This window comes from Nicotiana sylvestris, chromosome 12, assembly GCF_000393655.2.
Source record: "Nicotiana sylvestris chromosome 12, ASM39365v2, whole genome shotgun sequence".
Classification (NCBI taxonomy): Eukaryota; Viridiplantae; Streptophyta; class Magnoliopsida; order Solanales; family Solanaceae; genus Nicotiana; species Nicotiana sylvestris.
This window is the reverse complement of record NC_091068.1, coordinates 569,910-580,185: the sequence shown is the minus strand read 5'-3', so window position 1 is coordinate 580,185 and position 10,276 is coordinate 569,910. Positions and strand designations below refer to the sequence as shown.

Genomic DNA, 10,276 nt, shown 5'->3' with positions numbered 1-10,276 from the left:
TCTTTATGAATTTTATTATATACACTGCCAGTATAATTTTTTTTTTTTACGATATCATTGAATTAAGATGTGATATATGTTAGTTACTATTTTTATCATTTTACCAATTTATATTTATCAAGATATTTACCTATAAATATCAAATAAGTGAATTGACAGTATAAATAAATCTAATAAAAAAGGCAAACCGATTCACGAAACATCCCACATTCATCTAGGGTCCAGGGAAGGTCCATATCCCGGCCAAGAGGATATGATGTATGCAACCTACCCTCATACAAACATCAATAATTGATTTTACGGCTTTAACCCGTGAACTATAGATCACACAAAGACAATTTTACCATTGCTCCAAGAATCTTCTTTAGTGTATAATAATAATGACACTTTAAAACCACAAATTTTCATTTTTTTTATAAAAAGAATTTTGTACTAAATCAAACTAAGCCATATAAATTTATGTATACATAAGAGTTACATGAACTCTCCATATAGGAGGATCAAAACAGGACAAAAGAAATACAAAATCTCTATATAGAGAGCTAATTGGACAGTTGTGAGAAAGAGCTTAGTAGGTTTGAGTGGTCCATATAGTAACCTATCGAGTTGTGAAAAAAATGACTGACTTATCTCTGTATTTCTGAGTTCTGTGTTTGATTTGATGCCTTCAATATTTTCCCCCGCAAGCTTAGAAAATGAAGTTACACTCTGCACGAGGGACTCCTTTTCTCTTATTTTACCCTTTTTGCTACTTTTATACTTATACCAATACTTTACTATATTACCTAGAACATGTAAATTATACACATCTTGTTTGTCATACTACGTAAAAGATTCTTTTTTTTGTTTTTGTTTGTAAGTTTAGTTTAACCAAATCTTATGGTGTCATACACGTAGCAGATCCAAGATTTTTAATTTATGAATTCTTACGTCGATTTTAAATTAATATATTATAATAATCGGACTAAAGAATTGGGTTTCCAATTAATTATTCTTATACGTTGAATGGTTTTCTTAATACAAATACGAAAACTAGCCAAAAGCTAGTGGGTTCCCGGAAACTCATACTCACACCTTTAGATCCGCCCCTGCATATGGCCAGCTTGTTGCTGAAATCAGAATATGTCAATTTCATTGTCAAGTTTACCTATTCATGTCATAACTTAACTCTTGAGTAATACATGATTTACTTCATTCTTCTTGTGATGATGTCTTTCCTATCCTTATAATAAGTAAAATCTTCGTTTTGCTGATCCTTTTCTCTTTTTACACAAATAGTGTAATCATATGATTTAGGGTATTAAATATCTTTTTTGAAGAAGGTAAAATCCTTAAACCACAAATAGCGGCGGAAACCAGAGACGGTGCCAGAAATTTTCCAAGGATAATCAAATTTGAAAGAAGCAAAAAAATCCCAATAAAGTGTGTTCATTTTATGTTATATAGCTCTAAAACCTAATATTTTATCTATATAGAATATATTGTACTTTCTCTCTCTAGAATGACATTTTCTCTCAGCTAAAGCTGAAAATGGGTAGGAAATCGAAGGCAGGAGGGAGAGGGCAAAACAATCAGATGACCAGTTCAAATCAAAATCATGGAGGAAAAGGTATTCCTAGGACTGAGGACTCGAAGAAACAGAGGAATTTAAATGTAATTACAGGTATAATACCATTGGAGATGGAGCGATTAACAATGACTACACCAGTAGTTACACCGGAGAGGACACAAATCGAAATCATACAAGGGAATGGTGCAAGTAGACGATCCTGGGCGGATAAGGTGGGGGAAGAAGCAATAGTAAATGAGACACAAACACAAGAGCAGAGATCGTGGAGCAAAATAGTAGCTACTGTTCCATTGGATGAAGGTGAGGATCTGAAAAGAGAATCACCAAAAAATAGCAATGTGATAATTACGGCAGAAGATATTCATGAGGAGGTAAAATTCTGGAAAACTGGAGTAGTATGCTATGTGTTGGGTTCAAATCCACCGCAAAGTGTTATGGAAGGATATTTTAATAGAATTTGGGGAAAATTGGGAATAAACTTAGTAGTACAAGTTCAAAGAGGTGTGTTTCTAGTCATATTTCATACGGCTGAAAGTAGAATGAAAGTGGTAGAGGAAGGAGTCCAGATGTTCGATAGAAAGCCAGTTATTGTAAAGCCATGGCAACAGGATATTGAATTGAAGAAGAAGATCATGGATAATATACCAGTGTGGATCAGACTTCCAGGTTTAAATGTGAAGTGTTGGGGAAAACAAGCATTGGCTAAGATAGCTGGAATGGTAGGGAATCCATTGAAGGCAGACAAGGCTACTACTATGAAGGAGAGAATGACCCATGCTAGAGTATTGGTGGAAGTACCAATCAATATGGCATTCCCGGATACAGTGATGTTTGAAAATGAATATGGTCAAATTGTAGAACAAGAGGTTGAATTTGAATGGAAACCGATACTGTGCACAAAATGCAAAAACTATGGGCATGAATTGAAGGAATGTAGAAAACAGATAAGAGAGGAGCTGAGCAGTAAAGTACAGGAACAAAGAGAAGAAACAAAACAAAGTGATAGAAAGGATAGAAATGGAGAACAAACAGGCAACAACAATAAGGAAGAAGGGAAAGAAATCACTGAAGAAAAGTTTCAACAAAGAGCAGGGAAACAAGTAATGATGAGACAAAGACAGGAAAAGAATTACTATAGAAGAGGTTATGAAAAAAGAGGAATAGTGATAAGGGAACCACAGATTGACATTGGGAATTCATTTGCTGCTTTGGAAGATCAAAACAACAAAAATGATGGGATAGCCAAATCTTTCTGCCCTGGGGAATGTGAAGCTGATAAGGGTCCTGAACAAGGAAAGGGTGGGGAAAAACCCAACCCAAATGGATAGTATTGGCTTTTGGAATGACAAAGGTCTAAATAAGCCAGACAAACAGAAAGAAATGAATCTGTTTGTCCATAATTTGAAGGTTGGCTTGTTTGGATTTTTGGAAACAAGGATAAAATAAGCTAAGGCACTGAATGCTTCTTTTTATCTTTGTCAAGGGTGGTCGTTTGTTACAAATTTAAATAAACATCCTGGGGTAGGATTTGGTTGCTGTGGAAACCACATTTGTATGATGTTGATATAAGGGTAGTTACAGAACAAATGATACATTGCAAAGTAGAACACAGGGGGAGCAGAGTGAGGTTTAATATGACTATGGTATATGGCTTTAATGAACAAGCTATTAGAAGGAAATTATGGGAAGACATCAATCAAATAGGGGCCAAAATGGATGAACCATGGGCTGTAATGGGTGACTTTAATTGTATTCTGAATAGAGAAGAGAGAATAGGGAGTAGAGTCACTATGGCTAAAACAAGGGATTTTAAGCAGTGTATTGAAGCCTGTGGGTTGAAGGAGTTAAGATCCTCAGGGGCATTCTTCACGTGGAACAACAAACAAGAGGGGGATAGCAGGGTGTATAGCAGAATAGACAAAGTATTGGTAAATACTGAATGTATGACAGAATTATCACCATCAGAGGTACGCTTCATGCATAAAGGTACCTATGATCATTGTCCAACAATTATTAATTGGGAAGGGGGGAATGTAAAGAGGAAAAAGCTGTTTAGATATTTCAATATGTGGAGTATATTACCAGAATTTCAAATAAGGGTACAGGAAGTTCGGAAGAAGGAGATACATGGCACAAAGATGTATCAGCTGATAGGGAAACTGAACAGAACAAAGAGTGTATTAATGAAATTAAACAAGGAAAGATTTTCAGATGTAGAAAAAAGGGCAGAAGCAACAATGGAGCAACTGACATAATGCCAAAGGAAGATACAAAATGATCCTAGAAATGTGGAACTAATTGAAGAAGAGGTTCGACTGATGAAAGAAAGTATCAAATGGAAGACTGCAAAAGAACAATTCTTGAGGCAGAAAAGTAAAGTGCAATGGATTAAGCAGGGGGATCAAAATACAAAATATTTTCATAGTGTGATAAAAGTTAGAAGGAATGCCAATAGGATATTTTCTATTAAAGATTCAGAAGGGAATGAGAAAACTGAGGTTGAAGGGATAACAAAGGCATTCATTGACTTTTATTCAAAGCTACTGTGGGAAAGCAAAGGAAATAGACAGCATGTATGCAGCAGTCTAGTAAAGAAAGGACCAGTTCTACAGCAGAAGCAAAGAGAACATCTGGAAGTTGCAATTACAGAAAAGGAGATTAAAGAAGCATTATGGGCAATAGGGGGAGACAAATCTCCCGGACCTGATAGATATGGAGCTCAATTTTTCAAAGACTGCTGGCCAGTGGTTCAACAAGATGTGGTTGGAAGTGTGAAAGAGTTCTTTGATACTACAAAAATGCTGAAAAATATTAATAGAACTACTTTAACATTGATTCCTAAAAACAACCATGCAGATAACGTAGGAGATTACTGGCCAATTGCTTGTTGTAATATTGTATATAAGATCATCTCGAAGGTGCTATGTAATAGGCTAAAAGGTGTGCTACCAACTATAATATCGGAAAATCAAAGTGCTTTTATGGAAGGCAGAAGCATAGTGCAAAACATTCTGATATGTCATGACCTAGTAAAGCTGTATAATAGGAAGAAATCAACAAGAAACTGCCTGATAAAGATAGATCTTAAGAAGGCATATGATACTGTAGAGTGGGGGTTTGTGGAAGAAATGCTCTATGCTTTGAACTTCCCTGTAAAGTTCATCAAATGGACAATGGAGTGCATGACAACTACTCAGTACTCAATTGCTCTGAATGGTAGGCTATATGGATGTATTGAGGGAAAAGGGGGCCTAAGACAGGGTGATCCTATTTCACCACTCATCTTTGTAATATGCATGGAGTACTTCACTAGATTTATGCAATGGGTAGCTACACAGGAGGGGTTTGCATTCCACACAAAGTGTAAAGGGTTAAAGCTAAACCACCTTTGCCTTGCAGATGATGTATTGATGTTATGTAAAGGAGAGTATCAAAGTATTATGCTAATGTTGAGGGGATTACAAACTTTCTCTAATACTTCTAGGTTAAGTACTAATGCTGGAAAATCAAATGTATACAGTGCAAATATGGATAGGCAGTGCTTGGAGAACATATGTGAAATAACAGGTTACAAAAAAGGGACTACGCCATTCAGGTACCTAGGAGTTCCTATAGTTGCATGGAAATTGAAGGCAAGTGATTGTGAAATGTTGGTGGAGAAGTTAAGTACAAGAATACACTCATGGGGCTCAAAGAATCTGTCGTATGCAGGGAGAGTGCAATTGATCAATTCAGTATTGATCAATATTCATTCATATTAGGTAACAATTTTCATACTCCCCAAGAAGGTCCTCAAAGACATTACAACCATTTGCAGGAATTACTTGTGGTCTGAAAATAGTATATCAAATAAGGTACCACTTGTGGCTTGGGACCTTGTATGTAGGCCAAAAAATGAAGGAGGGTTGGGTATAAGGGAATGTATAAAATGGAATGAAGCTGTGGTGGTAAAATATGTGTGGAATATAGCAAACAAAGAAGACAACTTGTGGGTGAAATGGATCAACCACATCTATATGAAGGGAGAAGATTGGTGGCAGCATAGGCCCTCAAAAGACAGCTGCTGGTACTGGAGAAAAATTTGTCCGTGACATATATATAACTGGATACATAGGAAATGGCTGGCAATCGAGGACAGGGACGTACACAATCAAGAGTGGCTATAATTGGAGAAGAGGATGGCTAGATCAATGGCCTTGGTGCAGAGGAGTGTGGAATAAAATGAATGTTCCTAAACACAGCTTCATCAATTGGCTTGTGAAGAGGAAGAAACTGCTGAGAAAAGATAGAACACTGAAAATGAAAATAACTGAAGATAGTGACTGCTATGCGTAGGAAACACAAAATCCATTGAACATTTGTTCTTTGAATGCACATACTCAAGATTGTGTTTGGCTGAAGTGTTAGAATGGCTTGGGATGAATATACATAACATGGAAGTGACAGGGATATGGAAAAGGATGACTAGAATTGCAAAAGGGAAAATTGGAAGATCATTTACGAAGGCAGTTCTGATAGCAGTCATATATCATATATGGAAAGCCAGGAATGAAGCTATATGGAGGAAAAGAGTGCCTCGACCACAAGTAGTGTTAGTACAGATTCAACATGCATGCAAATATAGATGCTTGGAGATAATACAAAAGAAGAAGAGCAAGGGAAATATGAGCTGGTTTGAAAAGTTATATAGATAGGAACAGAAACATTTTGTATAGGGAAATGATAGATTGAAATATAGTGAAGGTATAAAATATTAGAAGGATAGGAGAAATGAAATTATATATGTATGTTTTTGGGATGATTAAATAAAGATTTTATTTTCTACCAAAAAAATAATATTTTATCTATATGTGCGGTGTAATTTTTTGACAAATTGACCACCCTTACAAGAGTAGTTTCGCCATGGCAGAGCTAGAATTTGAAGTTTATAGATTTTGAATTTGCTACCAAACACATGACTCATCATAGTTACTGAGTTCACACTTCACAGTTCACACACACATATATATATATATATATATTTTCTTCTTTTTCTAATACAAATATAAAGTTCAAGCAAAGCTATTAGATTTACCGGAATCCTGATCTAATATTCTAACTCCGCCCCTAACCACAAATAATATAGATGAAGCGATATAATTACTAGCTTTTAAAGTGAATGGTGTATTATATTATTACATGTTTACCGATGTATAATGCGTATGTTGTGCATGGTTAAAAGTCAAGTTGGGGTAAATTAAGGTGATATTGACACATGAAGAAAGAGAGAGTTTTGGTTTTTGGTCGTGGTCATTTCTGAAACCAATTTAACCACTTATATTTGTAGGGTCATGGCATGCTGTCTATTGGCTCTACTTTTATGACTTTCTTTGTCCTTTCTTACACACCCTCTTTCTTTCCCCATCCTATATTTATTGTCATCTCTATTTCCCATTCTTTCATTCATTCTCATATCTTCTCTTATTCCTTTCTTCTATCAAAATAAACCTGTAGAATAGAATTCAAGTGGCTAAACAGTGTGAAGAAAAAGAAGAAGAATGAGAAGGAGGAAGCTTTCTTGTTTTGAGGGGAATGTTGTCTGGCTCGAGGTCACTAACTTGATCCAATTTGAACTCTCTTTCCCTTTTTGAGATGTCATCTCCATTAATTAGCAAATAGATCAATAGTTCTTGATTGACATTCTCTATTAAGAGGGATCATGGATCATGGTTTAGTGTCGTCGGACCAGGCTTCATTCCCCCCAAATCTTGCTTCCTCCCTACGAAAATCAAGGTTAAATATTTTTTTCCCAACCTCGTTGGATCCGACTTTTATGTTGGTAAGTGTAAGTATCTCATCTAAAAAGCTTAAATCATTAAACACGTGCAATTTTACTCTTTTTCATAGCCAAAGAAAGCGTCTTTGGATGGTGATGAGATTTGAACCAAGGGCCACTCGCCGACTCTAATACCATGTTGAGTTGTACATAGCAATCCAATACAGTCAAATCTCTCTATAACAGTTTTGTTTGTTTAAAAAAAAAAAATTGGCTGATATTTTGAAGCGTTGTTATAGAAAATGTAATTCATAATAGAACATGAAAAATTGAACATTGTAGCGAAGTGTTGTTATAGAGGATGTTGACTGTATTATAGTATATCTCAACAATCTATACATGTGTGGATCAAGAAAAATGTAAGAAAGGTAGGGTTTTTATTTCTTATTTTTAGGGTTTACGGATTGTGATTCTAGGTGAAGTTTTAAGGTTTTCCATGCTAAGGTTTTGGCTCATCAGAAAATATTAATTAAATTAGTTGGACAAGAGCAGATTAGTGAAATCATGAGGATTTTGACTCCTATACCACTTTCCCTGCCACGGGTAAAGGGTAATATAGTTTTCATTCTTAAATATAAGATGCTGCCTTTAATTTATTTCTCATTTGTGCTCTTTTATATAGTCTTGATTTCTCTCTTTGTATTTGTGCCAAATTTTATCATTACCCTAATTCTTCTTATGATATCTTCAAGTATCTGTTCTGTCCGTCTCTGCTATTCTGTTTTTTATTTTAATTATTTATTTAGCCCTCTTCTCAAGGGTTCCTTGGAGGAACGATAATATAATGGTATAAGTCACGAATTTGAGTCGTGTAAGCAGTCACTAATACTTTCATTATGATAAACTATTTACATCACACTTGAAATACGGCTCTTCTCCGGACTCTCCGAGAATATCGGATACCTTGATCGAGCTGTCCTTTATTCGTCATATCCACTCTTACTAGATTGATTAACTTTTAAAGTATCATCATTACCTTCATGATCAATATATCCATCTTTCTAATTAGGGTTTTTTTTCCCGTGGCCGCACGTGTTTTATATATATATATATATTTCTTGTAGAAAGTCCATAAGTTTATTACTATAACACAATAACTACAAAATAAAAAATTATAGTAACACAATAACAAACTTATTTCTCTTGTGATGACTATATTACAAATGCTTCTGATTTTTTGCCGCTTAATTTTAGTATCATTCTTATGTCAGTATTTGCTTTTCTTAATGATAAACATGGAAATGTATGTAAAAAATCTGCAAACCCTTTTTTTGTTACAAGATTTGGTGACATCATGACTCACAGATTGACATAAAAAGTTTCTACATAAGAAGAAAAGGTTAAATTATAGTATGGCTTGTTGCTGAAAGAATATATCCATTTTAAGCTTTTGTAAAGCTAGCGTAAGATTTCAATTTCTCTGAAAGAATAGTCAGAGAATAATCTTTCAAAGGTCTGTAGATTTTAAAATGATGGAGGAATTTGTGATTGAGAAGCAACCCACATTAATTACATAAAAGAAGAGAAAAATAGAAGAAGCAACTTGCAGCAGTGTTATATTGTATTACTATACTTAGATTATGAATTAAATAAAATTCTTTCTTGAGATTCACTTGAGAAACAATGGTATATCACGTTTTCAACTCTCATTCAAGTCTTAAGAAGCTAATGATTCTTTCTTGAGATTCACTTGAGAAACAATGGTATATCACGTTTTCAACTCTCATTCAAGTCTTAAGAAGCTAATGATCCCTATAATACAGAGTTAGGAGCCGAGATTTGAAGTTTATGAGTTTGGTATTTTAATCTTTTTTAAGTTATTGAGTTTTAAATTAATAATATATATATATATATATATTAAATAAATATTTTAAAATAAATACATAGATTGGACCAAAGCGACAGGTCCAGCCGAGTACTTAATTGACTAGCTACGCCCCTGCTCTAATGCTACTATAGTATAGGGCATGCATTATGGACCACTTAGCAAACTGTAGCATCAAATCTTTTTTTTTTTTTTCCATCTTGTATCTGGTATCCGCATTGGGGTTTGATTAATTCAGATTTGCATCGTGTAAGACCGACTAAATCTATTGGGTTTAAAGGCCGAAATAAATAGGCTTACTTTTTCTTCACTAATCATAATTACAAGAATCGAAAAAAAGGATTTCTTTTTCGAAAAAAAGAATCGAAAAAAGGATTTCTTTGTTAATAAATTGAACGTGTTCATTCATTTTGACTGTTTTAGTATATTTTCTCATACTAATTTCTACTCTACTTTTCCGGAATCCATGGGTGAAGCATTCCAGCCAAAATATTTTTCATTAATTCTCAAAGCCTCGAGCTCGAGACCTTTGGTTTGAAGTATATTTCATTGGCGTTGGAGGACTTTCAACAAACAAATTACAGTATGAAGCTTGCCAGTTTTTTACCAAAGATAAAAAAAAAAGAAGCAGGATTAAAGTCATCCCTCAACAAAAAAGCTGACAAAGCCTGCAATAGAGTGAGCCTCTCCTCTCATTGTGTCATCAATTTTCCTGAAGCTGAGGCATCATATGCAAACATTTAATGCCTTTACTCACCAGACTATGGTTTGGGGGGGGGGGTAAGTGAGGAAGAAGGATGAAAACTTACTATATGTAAACCGAATCTATAAATGCGTGATATTTGTTTGCATATAAAGTTATCTTTATAATACAATGAGATTTCTTTATAACAATTATCTTCTATAACATCACTTCACAATAACAATCAAGTTTTCTTTGGAACCATTCTTCATGTTATATTATAATATATGTTTTCTATAATAGCACTTCACTATAACAATCAAAAAATATCGGAACAAATAAGACTGTTATAAAGAAGTTTTACCGTATATATTTCACTTTATT

At 34.5% G+C, this 10,276-nt stretch overlaps 1 protein-coding gene across 1 annotated transcript; it reads left to right on the top strand.

Moving 5' to 3' along the window:
• Positions 1-3,210: 3,210 nt before the first annotated feature.
• Positions 3,211-3,825, top strand: LOC138884230 (uncharacterized). The gene has a single exon (XM_070165305.1). It carries the CDS (start codon positions 3,211-3,213, stop codon positions 3,823-3,825), a length of 615 nt encoding a protein of 204 aa, XP_070021406.1.
• Positions 3,826-10,276: the final 6,451 nt, after the last annotated feature.